General features: G+C 46.1%; 4 protein-coding genes across 4 annotated transcripts; 2 read left to right on the top strand and 2 right to left on the bottom strand. All coding sequences in view use genetic code 12, as the record gives it.

Moving 5' to 3' along the window:
• Nucleotides 1-2,410: 2,410 nt before the first annotated feature.
• LODBEIA_P10750 (uncharacterized protein) lies at nucleotides 2,411-7,435 on the top strand (the record flags this gene model as incomplete). The annotated part of the gene is made up of 1 exon (XM_066970923.1): nucleotides 2,411-7,435. One exon carries the CDS (start codon nucleotides 2,411-2,413, stop codon nucleotides 7,433-7,435), a length of 5,025 nt encoding a protein of 1,674 aa, XP_066828013.1.
• Nucleotides 7,436-7,483: 48 nt separating this feature from the next.
• LODBEIA_P10740 (uncharacterized protein) lies at nucleotides 7,484-8,512 on the bottom strand (the record flags this gene model as incomplete). Its single annotated transcript, XM_066970922.1, has 1 exon — nucleotides 7,484-8,512. One exon carries the CDS (start codon nucleotides 8,510-8,512, stop codon nucleotides 7,484-7,486), a length of 1,029 nt encoding a protein of 342 aa, XP_066828012.1.
• Nucleotides 8,513-8,984: 472 nt separating this feature from the next.
• On the bottom strand, nucleotides 8,985-9,527 carry LODBEIA_P10730 (mitochondrial 37S ribosomal protein bS21m; the record flags this gene model as incomplete). Its single annotated transcript, XM_066970921.1, has 1 exon — nucleotides 8,985-9,527. One exon carries the CDS (start codon nucleotides 9,525-9,527, stop codon nucleotides 8,985-8,987), a length of 543 nt encoding a protein of 180 aa, XP_066828011.1.
• A 306-nt stretch (nucleotides 9,528-9,833) lies between these two features.
• On the top strand, nucleotides 9,834-12,146 carry LODBEIA_P10720 (uncharacterized protein; the record flags this gene model as incomplete). The annotated part of the gene is made up of 1 exon (XM_066970920.1): nucleotides 9,834-12,146. The coding sequence occupies one exon, from the start codon at nucleotides 9,834-9,836 to the stop codon at nucleotides 12,144-12,146; it is 2,313 nt and encodes a 770-aa protein (XP_066828010.1).
• Between the last annotated feature and the right edge of the window lie 34 nt (nucleotides 12,147-12,180).

The following is a 12,180-nucleotide window of genomic DNA, read 5'->3' as shown; positions in this document are numbered from 1 at the left end:
ACCACCACCACCACCACCCCCCCCCCCCTTCGCTCTATTCTTGTCTTGGTTTATTATCATCCTCAGCGATTAAATCCGATTATTTTACTCACACACTCAACTATACTGATGCCTATAACACATCAACAACACTACTATTATTTTAGGAACATTCGTCAGCCTTGGACTACTTTTATTTGTTCCAAAAATAATAATCGAACCAAATTGAGACGAGGCAGTTAAATCATGCGCGATTTGAAATGCCTTGAAATGTCTAGAAATTGGACATTAGAGTTGAAGCATGCACCAGGAAAGAAAACCCGAATGGCAATGATGCGGTGTCTGTGCTTTGGTACTTGTTTCGCTCTGCCAACTCAGCAAAGTATCGACCGGATTTATGCCCACAATTCATATTGATATGAAACGCAGCTCCACAATAGGTCACCTTTCCATCCCCCCACCCACTCTCTTGTGCGACGCTCGCAGCAACGCGTACTTGTCTATTGTCAAACAAACCACCAAACGGCGTACCCGTGCCTGATATTGCAAAAAAGCAAGTATCAATGCTCCTCTCCTTCCCAATTGCCTTTTCCACTAGTGACCATTTTCCGAACTTTTCCCTCCTTCTTTGTTTGCTACTCAACTTGTGTAATAAAGAACAAAATGTATATCCTTCTTCCATCCAAAAAGATGAAACGTTTCAAGGGTTATACAAACCGACACGTACACGTAAAGCATACACACATGCGGGCAATTTGCAGGAGCACCAAAGGCTAATTGACAAGGTGCATGAACAACCCATGAGCGAAGCTGGCAAAAATACAACAGAGCAGGCATATTTTTGCTAATTCAATAGTTCTAGAGCCAAAAAGTGCGGACCCGATTTTCGCGCAAAAAAGCTAAAAATGTTGCTTGTTTTTGGAACGATGCGAGGCCGGGGCTCACGATTTCTCGTGAGCGGCTAAGACTAGACATGCGCATCTCTGGTACCATTTCTCCAAATCAGCAAATGTCCAGGGAGTTAGAGTCCTGGTTAAGGATAATTACTTAAGCTGTCGTTGCGTGCAAGCAACAGCAGTAAGGAACGGGCAATTAAAAAGCAAATGAAAACCAAAACGCCGGAAAAAAAGAAAGAAAATCGCCGAGGAAAACAATCGAATTTGAGTTTGAGGTTTTGATCAGCAATCATCAAACCATCCCTTTTGCAAAAAACCATTGAGGAGTGCTCTTCTTGTCTTGTTGGTTCAAAAAACAACTACTTTGTAAACAGCGAGGAGTTTCTAAATTAAGACTTCACTTCGGGAAACCCACCTCGCGTGTGTGACTTTTTTTTATATTTTATTGTTTTGTTGTTTTTGGCCTTTTTCTTAACTTCTCCGTCCCTGTCTATCTCAAGTTAGTCGAGTTTTTGTCAAACACCCTTGGATTTGGGACTAAATTGGCTGGAGATGGAGAAGTGGGGGGTCTGCTCCTTGAGTTATCAGTCAGTCACATTCGTTGTGTCTGAAGAGAGAAAATTAAAACCGTTCAACGCAAATGTACAACCGTCCTCTCTCTCGCCCTTTTTCCGCACATCTCCTCTCCGGTTCTAGCCCTGTGGCCCGCGGCAGGAGTAGAACACCACCGAATTCTTTTCAGGGTCGTATTTTTTATTTTTTTTGCATCCAACGCAAGAACAAAGACACTTTTGAAAGAATCTTCTTCTTGTGCCTGAAATTGCTGAAATCCGGCTATGAGAGTTCCAAACAGAGGGTCTAGGGAGACTTGTACCAGAGTGAATCGCCAAAAATTCCAAATTTTTTGACAGGATAGTTCTCTCTTTTGCTCTATTGTCGTGGCCCCTGCGTTTCAGTAAAAATTTCGATGCATTTTCCAAAATTCATTACTGCTGAGGCTGTTTTTCCTTTTGGACCAAGTTTCAAGTGGGCGAGGCTTGACACATGTAAAGATTTTCCTTGCAAGTGGTTGCAAAATCATGGTGAAAGGTTGCATCGTTCCAAATCTATCGGCACACAACTATTTTTTCAACTGACACGCCACGCTACTGCCACAAATTTTGCACGTCCAGTAAAGCCAACAGCATTTGACATCTAGATTGTCAACTTTCTCCATTCGAAACAGGAGCACCAATACGGAGCACTGAAATACTTCGTTAAAGTGTTCAGCAGATAATATGAAACCTGGGGTTGACTAAACTAGTAGCAGTTGTTTTTTTTTTTTTTCGCGTGTCGCAACGATCATAGTCGCGACAGCTTGAAATACGACACGAAAAATACTAAAAAGACGATCTCCTTAACAAAGCAAGAGGGGGGGATAGAACGAGAACGGGGGTTGTATACATATGTATAACTGAAACTTGACAGCTTAAAACCTACATTGCAAATATACCCAGTTCTTATTTTTGGTCGTCTGCTCTTGATTCCATCTCTCCATGAGTAACAGGTACCCCTTTCAAAAGAACCAATCACATGCGAATACAAAATTGAACAAGAACAACAGATCCAACAACTCCTTCACGCCCAATCGAACCGTCGTCAATGTCAATGCTTCTCCCTCGGCGTCGACTTCAATCAACACTAGTGTCAATTCGATATCAACGCGGCACAACCCGGGTTTCCAAGTGTCAGACGCCGACGATGTGATTTGCTGGATAGACAGTTTGAAAAGCAGATACGAAAAATTGAAAGCTAGTCAAGAACAAGAACTGAATTTGCTCAAGAAACAACATGAAGAACAACGACAAGCTCGTCTATTGAAAGAGAAATATAGGCAAAAGCACTACGACCAAGAGTTTGTAAAGTTGGAGCAGTATTTGGAAAGACAAAGTGGGAAAGATGCAACGGGCAGCTCTGGACCGGGGACGGCTTCAGAAATACAAGCAAAGTATGACATTGAAGAAGAATACGAGAATGATGATGATGATGACGGGGAAGGAGTTTCCGCTAACAGTCTGCCTCTCCAAGAAACTTCAGGTATGAGCGAAGAAGAGGAAGAAGGAATAGAAGAAGATGATGAAGAAGTAGAAGAAGCAGAGGAAGAAGAGTCCCACGCGCAGGGTTTTATCGACAACGAAGCGGAGGTCATCGAGCTTGACACAGAGGAAAGCGACGCATGCGAGGAAATAGAGAAACTTGAAAGCAAAGGAGACCAGTACGAAAGCGACGAGGACCAACTTGAAATCGACAAGAACCACACCGACATGGAGGAAAAAGGAGAACGACAATATGGCGAAGAAGAAGAAGAAGTAGAAGTAGAAGAAGAAGAAGAAGAAGAAGAAGAAGTAGAAGAAGAAGAAGAAGAAGAAGAAGAAGAAGAAGAATATCCCGGTTACGGAATATCCAACCAGGTCGAAGTCCTGGAGACCATTCTAGATTATGGCAATCGCGGCTACCACATCCAAGCAAGCAACACTATACAGGGGCCAATCACTGACTACGGGGAAAACAACTACTATGATCGCGGTAACCCTCTTCACAGCAGCATCATCGATCAAGACGGAATGGTCTCCATTTTCTCGGGGGACGAAGACATTGACGATGAGCAGATTGTTGGTACATATACTTCGATGCAGCAGCAGCAGCTGCAGCGCCGGTTCCAGTTGACGGATACTCTCCGTTACAACACGTATTCCGGCTTTGAAGAGGAAGACGATGATGAACATGACGACGATAATGATGATGAAGACGAGCTGCAGGATGAAATTGTCGAGACATCATACAACTCGAGGCGAGGAGAGCCTCCGTCAATTCAGACTACTCCTGCAAAGGCAAATGATATCACTCACTTGGCCCATCGGAGACAAGATATGCATTTTGAACCACTCCTCGCCGCTGACGAGCACGACCTAGAGTCACAAAAGCAGCAACGCTTTGTAGAAAGAGACCAACTGGTACATCAGCTGAGTGCAGGTTCAGGTCCAGGTTCAGGTCCAGGCCCAGGTCCAGCTCTAGCTCAAGACAGAATTATTGGCGAGTATGGACCAGAAGATTTTGAGACGGAGCAGGCATTAAGCAACCCCCACCCTCACGAAGAGCGCCACGAAGAGCACAAAGATTTCATACGTCATGAAAAAAATGATGCCAAGAGCGTCAAAGACGATGATTTGTTGCTGCACGAGTCCGAGCAAAAAAATCCCGAGGAGTACGTGTCAGACCTGAGCACCGTGAGCTCAAGCGAAGACAACCGTCCGGAATTGACTGACTCGCCAAGCAGCGGCCCGTTGAGATACGTTGACTCTCAAGCTGAGAATTACGCTGATCTGGAGAAGGAAGATGACGATGTTGACCGCAAACCGTTTCTTTTAACCCTTGCTGCGAGCACTTTGAGAGCCCTGAAGAACTTCAAAGGGCAACACACGCAGTCTGGTTACATGGCCGACTCGGAGTTTACCGACACAAATGCAAAGCCGATGCAGAATGAGATCAATAACTCCGATTCGGTTCTCAAAGATACCAACTTCAGAACCGATGATAATTTTGTACCGGTTCCAGAACCATTTTATGCTCACGAGTTGAGCGATAAAAGGTTGAAAGTTAACGATTCAGACGACATTCGGTCGGATGCTTCTTTAGCCGATGAGAGTCAATTCGAGTCGGCAAAAAGCGACTACCACTATGGCGGCCCCACCAGCAAGGCCCAGTATCGACGAAACGAAATACTGCATCACGTGGGGAAAGGAAACAATACCGAGTACAAATCGGAGAAAGTGGCCACACCTGTACCGCTATTCAGGTCCATCAGTGAAGAAGAACCCATGGTGACATTGCAAAAGCTCAAGGCGGCCGAAAGGAAATACAATGTGAAGATAGAAGCCGTCGACGAATTGGAGAAAGCATTGGGGTTACCAGCGGATATTCCTGTAGAAGCCACCGAGCAGGAGCAACAAGTTGCAAACGAGGCTCCCACGACATCTGAAGGGGATGATGTAGCACCGGTAAAAGCACAAGAGTTGAGTACCTTTGCCAAATATGTTCCAGAAGTGATTGAAAAGCCTGTTCTTGAGCCTCTCGACAATATTTCCGATTATTCCGAGGAATATAGCACCATTGACGCCGACGGAGACACTGTTATGGAGGATGGCTATCGCAAAGGTTCGTTCGACGCGGGGAACGATGCTGAAAGCGTTGAAAAAAACGATATTATTCAAGGCAGGGATTTATCATTAGTTTCGCACTGTGACGGTGACAGTCACTATCATGGCCATACTCAACCGTCGAACGGATCAGAAAATAAAGAATCAATCTCCCAATCCAAAGATGAAGGTGACGACGTACTGCCTCCCAATATCGCAGAAAATACAGAAGACGCCAAATGTACGTCTACCGAAGCGGAAGCAGAAGAGAATATTGAACTAGCACCGCTGCTAGTGGATGAAATTGAAGATGATGAGGCAGGATCTATCCATTCAAATGAAAGTCAGGCACAAAGTCCATCAACAAATGAAAGATTGCCCTCTGTAGAAGTGCAAAACGATTCGCCTGTTGAAATTGAACCAGAAAAACCTAGCCATGACAACTCTGGCTTGGCATTTTCTCAAGCAGATGACGTGGCGGCCAATGTTGAGCCTATGGCGCTGATTCAAGCTCCTTCTTTAGAAGATCTACCAGAGCATGAAATATTTTCATTCATCAGTTCAGATGCAGCAACTGAGGAGGAGGAGGAGGGGGAGGAAAAAGAGGAGGAGGGGGAGGAAAAAGAGGAGGAGGGGGGGGAAAAAGAGGAGGAGGGGGAGGAAAAAATGGAGGAGAAGGAGGAAAAAGAGGAGGAGGGGAAGGAAAAAGAGGAGGAGGGGGAGGAAAAAATGGAGGAGAAGGAGCCCGATGGCGAAGAGCCGTTAGATGTAGGCAATGTATTAGCGGAGAAGGAGCTAGCAGATGAAAAGGAGCAACTGGCCATCGAAAAAATCGCAGATGAGAGGAATTTACCAGGTGAAGAGGAGCAACTGGCCACGGAGGAGATTGCAATTGCGACAAAGAGTTTCGAAGAATCCAGTCAATTGCCGGTACTGGACGTATATGAGAAAGCGTTCACTCCTGAAATTGATGCCAGTTCCGAAGGATTTATGGACCAAAACGAACCTGGTGCCAAAGTTGAAATTCCTTCGGAAAGTGTAGAATCAGTTACTAATTCCGAATTTGATTCTAAAGCTAAAGAAAGTGGCACGATCGAAAACGCAAATGTGCCCACGAAAGTTGATTCATCAAATGTTGTTGAAGACAATGAAGACAAAGTTGACTTGCTCGAGGGTGTGGACAAATTAAATAGCACAGGTTATGAGGTGATTGCTGGTCCAGATACCCTGCACCAAGACAAGATCGAGACACGGCGCAACGATTCCATCTTCCACGCTAGTGAAAAGAACCTGGAAGATGATGATGACCCAAAGGCCGTTTCAGATGGTGATTGCGTTGCGGATGTGAACAATTCCAAAAACGTAATCGACGGAAACACGGCTGCACTATTGCCCCAGGCAATTGAAGCGTCCACTCAAAACGATGAGCTACGCGTAGAGAAGAGTGGCAACACCAACAACATGGGCCAAACTGCAACAAGAATTTTGAAACCAGTGAGCTCAATCTTTGCCCGTACCAGGGTCGCTGTCACCAGAATTGTATTGGAACCCTTTACCACAAACACAATGGCACATAAGCTTGCATCGCTAGGATTGAACCCACTAGAAGTGACCTACATTACACCATCTCACCGACGAATCAGGAAAAGAAAGAGACAAACGCAAAGACAGAGTCAAACAGGTTTGAATAGAGCATTAAAGAAAGCAACTTTTGACCTTGAGGCTGCAGTCGCAGCTAGTAATAAAAGATGGCAAGACGAACCAATAACAAATCGCGACGAGGTGAAGCCTAGAACCGAGAACAAAGAGAAGGAGGAGGAGGAGGAGGAAGAGGAAGAAGAAGAGGAAAAGGAAAAGGAAAAGGAGGAGGAGGAGAAGAAAGAAGAGAAGCTTGCGCTGCCCTTGGCCGATGATCCACCAACAACAGTTCTACTGAGCGGTTTGTGCACAGAAGACAAAGAGGAAAGATTGAGTGATATGCCAATGACCAAAGTTGCCTCTGAAGAATCCACAGACAGCAAAGACCTGGACCTCTTGGCAGCAGAAGACATCCCGATAACTCATAGCCCGCGCAAGAAGCTGCGGCGAACAATTCTAGGATTAGACGTGAGTGGCCTTGAAGATATAGCCCCCACGCGCTCCTTGAGAAACGGCAACGTCTACGGAAGCTCCGATCCTTCGCCGACGAAAAAAAGGGGTGGCCCGTCGTGCGATAACGAGTACCCAGCGTCCAGAACCAGATCAAAGTCGCCGTTAAAGAGCACCACCCAGGACCTCAGCGAGCCCTTTGAACGCAGCTTGGGTAAGAGAAGAAAAGTGTCTGGTCCTACAGCACCCCCCGTTCAATCAGATGAAGAAAGAGGGCGCTCACGAAAGAAAGACTAGTCCCGAAGTAGAGAGTGTGATTCAAATCTATACCGAGTCTTTCTATAATCATGCAAGATACGTCATGCCCAATTCAAATACCCCAAAGAAGACCATGTTTGTAATGAATGATCTGGTTACAGATATACCCAATCCTCTGTAATGCTTTTTAGGCGACGCTTGTTTCGACGCCCGTAGCAGCTCCTGCGGTAAATGGTATTTCCTCGCCACGATTGTAGAAACAGCGTCCTTTTGAACCAACGACTTTGCAGTGTCCATGGGGAAAATCAATATCCAACTAAAGACTCCCGATAGCCCACCCGCGAGTAGCACCGAGGTTGCCGAGGGCTTATTCACGCTTTCATTGGTCAACACGTTGATGGACCACTTCATCGATTCGTAAAAACTGTAATATATCCCAGTTGAAATTGAGTCTCTTAGGAAATGCTGGTAAAAGCCCGAGTACAAGCCTCTCCACCCGCCGTATTTGACTATGGTTTGCACGATTTTCGAAGTTGACGGCCCGCGGGTGTCAATGCCTGCTTTTGCCCGCTGCGACTCAGACCTCAAGGGACTCTTGCTCTGCACTAGCCTCTCCAACTGAGCAAATATCTTTATAAATTCGAACGGACACGCAAAGATGGAAACGCAGCCTCCGGCAATGAACCCCGAGACGAAGCACGCTGGTAGATTTTTCAAAAATGCATTGGAAGTGACATCAAACGCGGGATAGGAGAATAGGATGTCGTAGACGTAGGGCTTGGTCGCTGTGTATATCGATACGCTTATCGACTTGGAAAACGAAGTCGATATGAGCGGCGCCCACACGCCCCGGAAAAACCCTCGGACTCCTTCAGTCTTGTACGTTTTGACAAAGCAGTCGATGTAGTTTGTGTAGTGTTTGTGGGTCTGCATCCGCACTTTGACGGTGTCCATGGGGTACCCGACCAAAGTGGAGGCCAACGAGGCCCCATATGCTATAATGCTGGAACGGAACGGCTGTAGCTGCTGCGGAAAGACATGGATGGCATGTTTGTGATCCAAGTCTCCCACTATCGATGGAATATTCCCGCCAGCTCGAGGAAAATTTCCCGACATCTGATTGCTTGCTTGCTTGCTTGCACCAGAGGCTTTTCTTCGGTTTTTCCTTATCTTCAAAAATGGAGACGAATTGGCGACAACTAGAGCGACAAGGACGCGTTAATCAAACTGTTTCTTGATACCATCAGCTTCGGGAATGGCCAGATCGCAACAACATCGGCTGAGATTCTCCCCATCCTTTTTGCGCGGAGAAGAAGAAAAAAACACCCATCAATCAGGAAGGGGACCTATGACTGTCTTGCCAATTGTCATGAACTCTCTTGAGGCCTCTACATCTGTTCTTCTTCCCTATGCCCCCTTGTCAAGCGTCGCTGGATGCCGAGGTTGAAGGTGTTTGGTATCTTCATTAGCGACAACAGCACGCTGATACGGAATTTTTCAACAAAACAATACAACAACCGTTGGTATATTAACGTTTGACGAGTTTATTTACACGATCTAACTACAAAAAAATTTCCACATTTCAATACTAGTATCCTCTTCTTCTTGCATCGTTGACTTGTGCCATCATGTCTTTGAATCCAGCAGAAAAGTGTCTTCTCCACCACTCTCTTCTCAATTGCTTTCTGTATTTGGCAGGACGGATGTATCGAGACTGGATTTTCTGCAAGTATCTGATCTTGTTAGTTGAGTTTAACCTCAGGTTGGCGCTGAATGATTTTGCCACGTTTTGGTGGTACACTTCCACGATTCTTCCGGCATTTGGCCCAAATTCTCTTATCCCCTTGGCAACTTCCCTGGGAGTGGGCTGTCTATTCAGCTCGAGTCCAAAGTGATTGTCCATGGTATCCTTAAAAGAGAGCTCTGGGATGGAGCTTTTCAACAACTCGTCTATATCGATTTTGCTCTTTTTTTCTTGCTTGGACCCAAGGTTTTTAGGATCGGGAGAGGGGCTAAAGAGCGAGTTGAACCTCACTGGTGCGTATGAAACGGCAGAGCCAAACACACGCAACTGGGGTACAGCTTTGATACCGGCTCCTCCTTTGTAGCTTGCCAACAACCGTGAAATCATGATGGAATGCTAGTCGAACGCCTCCCGTGCTTGTTCTTGTTGGATGGTGTTTGTCAAAACGGTGGTGATGGATTTGGCGGTGAAAGAAAAAAAAAAAAATTCAATCGGCAATTTGGAGGTTTGACACAAAGCTGGAGAGTACTCAACATTGGCTTTCAACCCGTATACCAACAGGCCCTTATACACCAGCAAGCATTGGATTGGTTTGGTTTGAAATCAACCCGATTTGTTGATTTTTTTTTTTTTTTTACCATCGAGAGCCATTCTGTTGACGGGGAGATGACGCAGAATCCACCTCCTTTGCCGATGTTGAACGTCGCTCCCTATTTGAACTCGGTGTGCCCTGGTTACTCGGAGTTGGAGGAAAACACGTTCCACTGCTTGTCCCAAAGCAAAGTGCCTTCCATGGCCAAGGAGATTACGTGGCCGATAACGTCATCCGCTAAAACGGGCCAACTTGCAGTCCCCAGCTCGAAATTGGTTTTGGAGACCAACTACTTAAACATTGCGAGACCCGCGTTGGGTGCATTCGAGTCAACGACCTACGTGTCCCTTCCTTTACATGTGGTGAGCGAGTTCCAGGAAAAGGTCAAATCTTGCGAACGTGCAACCGAGGGCAATATGCACATTGGAGCCAACGTGAACCCGCTAATTCAGGACCCGTTCCGTAATATCAATCTCAACCCGGGAGCATTGTCCACCATAATCGAAACCAAGACCAAATTGCAGTCGCGAAATCCGTTTGCTCAAATGGCTGCAAACAGCAAAAGAAGGGAATTTGCTCGAGATGAAACTTATCTGACTCTTCGAGATCAGCCGGATGTCACCATCATGGCTTGGAAGGATGACTTTGCAGCGTGCCAGAAATTAATGGTCAGCTCGCATGTAAATGTGCTAAATGTGTTTGGCCTAGATGCTGCATCCCAGTACTCATTTACGGAAAATGTGACAGAAGAGGATGACAGCGGGGTAGAAGTGGAGAATGCTGCCATAGAGAGCCCTCTATTGAGGCTCAGGTTTAAAGAAAACTCAATCATCACCACGTTGTTTGCGTTTGTGTTGGACGAAGAGCCCATAGTGATTCTAGGGTTCCATTCAGGGGAACTTACTATAGTAAGACCGCGCTCGTTGAAATGGAAGGAGTTTACAATTGTCTCCAACAAGGAAGAATCGCTAGAAGTGGTTGGAGTTTCGGCAATAACCGTCCTTCTGCATCCCAAATACGACTTTTTGATTGTGGCGGGTTACACCAACGGAGAGGTGGCAATCATAAACCCACATGGAGACGAAGACTTGACCCAGTACAAAAAGGAGATTGTGGGCAAGGACGCCCACACGACTTTTTTCAGAAAGACGGATCTAAGTCCCATGTCTTTGAGAAAGGACCACCAACAGCTGCAGCTGCTGCTTCTTCTTCATTTCAAGATAAGCTCGACAGCAATAACGGCCATTGCGTCCACTTTAAAGCCAAAAGGATCAGAGGAAACATCATCTTTGCAGCCGTACCTAGTAGCTATCGCAGCAGCTGACGGCTTTGTCAGAATTATCGACTTTATGTTCACCGCGGGGGATAATCGTGAAGGCGCCAACCCACTAATCATCACCGACATTGTACCCAGCTACTTCAACACGGAGATTTCCGATGTGACATTCAGCCCCGACTACAAGTTTCTTTGCATACTGGGCAAAGGAGACCTCATTGAGGTTTTCAAAATGTCGTACTATAATGTTGATGGGCTCTTGAAGAAAAACGCTAGACAAGGCGGCAGGTCCAGAAGTGGAACAGTCAATAGCAGGGTATCACACCAACATTTACTTCGAGCCGATGCAGAGGTCAATTTCCAGGGTCAGCAGCTGCACCAGCAACAGCAACAACAGCAACAACAACAACAACAACAACAACAAATGATAAACATTATCCCTCCCATGATCAAAAGCATCGACATTGTATGCCGACTCAAGGGCCACACAAATTTTGTCAAATCGATTCAGTTTTTGGGGGAAGTAGACGAGACGAATCTGACTTATAAAATTTTGAGCTGCGGCAACGACGCCTGTATTTTCGTCTGGGAATTCGACTACAAAGCAGTGCCGAAAGTGAAGAAACAAGCCAGCATCCCTCACCGGACGCGAGAGACTCGGCGGTCCGTTTACGAAAGAAAGTCGAGCATCCAGATTGTGGCACGCAGCCCTTCCCCCAACCCTGGAAGCCCCATTCGAAATAACGCCGCGCGAAGAAACAAGTCGGAGGACCCCTTTTTCAAAGCCGCGTCTTTTGCGAATGTGCCAGCTGCCATCATGAGCACCAACTTGTCTAGCGTGCTAAGTGGCGGAGACGCGCCAGCGACTGGGAGCGCCGTGGATTCGGTGCTTTCGTTGTACAGGAAATTACAAGACTTGAGGAATAGAAAGAATGCGCAGAGAAATTTCGCCCAGTACGGTTCGATCATCACGCCCATTGTCAACGACAAACTCGTGCCCGTTATTGGGATTCCATTGGTGACTATCCAGTTGACGTGTCTAATCCCAGGTGGGAAAATCGACAATGTGATAATCGATGAAAACTACCTATGGTGTTTTTGCAAAAGCGGTGATATATTCAAGTATAAAGTAGTATAAGAGGGTGGAGGCAGGATTAGGAGTAGATGTAAGA

Source organism: Lodderomyces beijingensis (assembly GCF_963989305.1).
Source record: "Lodderomyces beijingensis strain CBS 14171 genome assembly, chromosome: 1".
Taxonomy (NCBI): Eukaryota; Fungi; Ascomycota; class Pichiomycetes; order Serinales; family Debaryomycetaceae; genus Lodderomyces; species Lodderomyces beijingensis.
The sequence above is the reverse complement of the archived record's forward strand: the minus strand, read 5'-3'. Positions and strand labels throughout refer to the sequence as shown.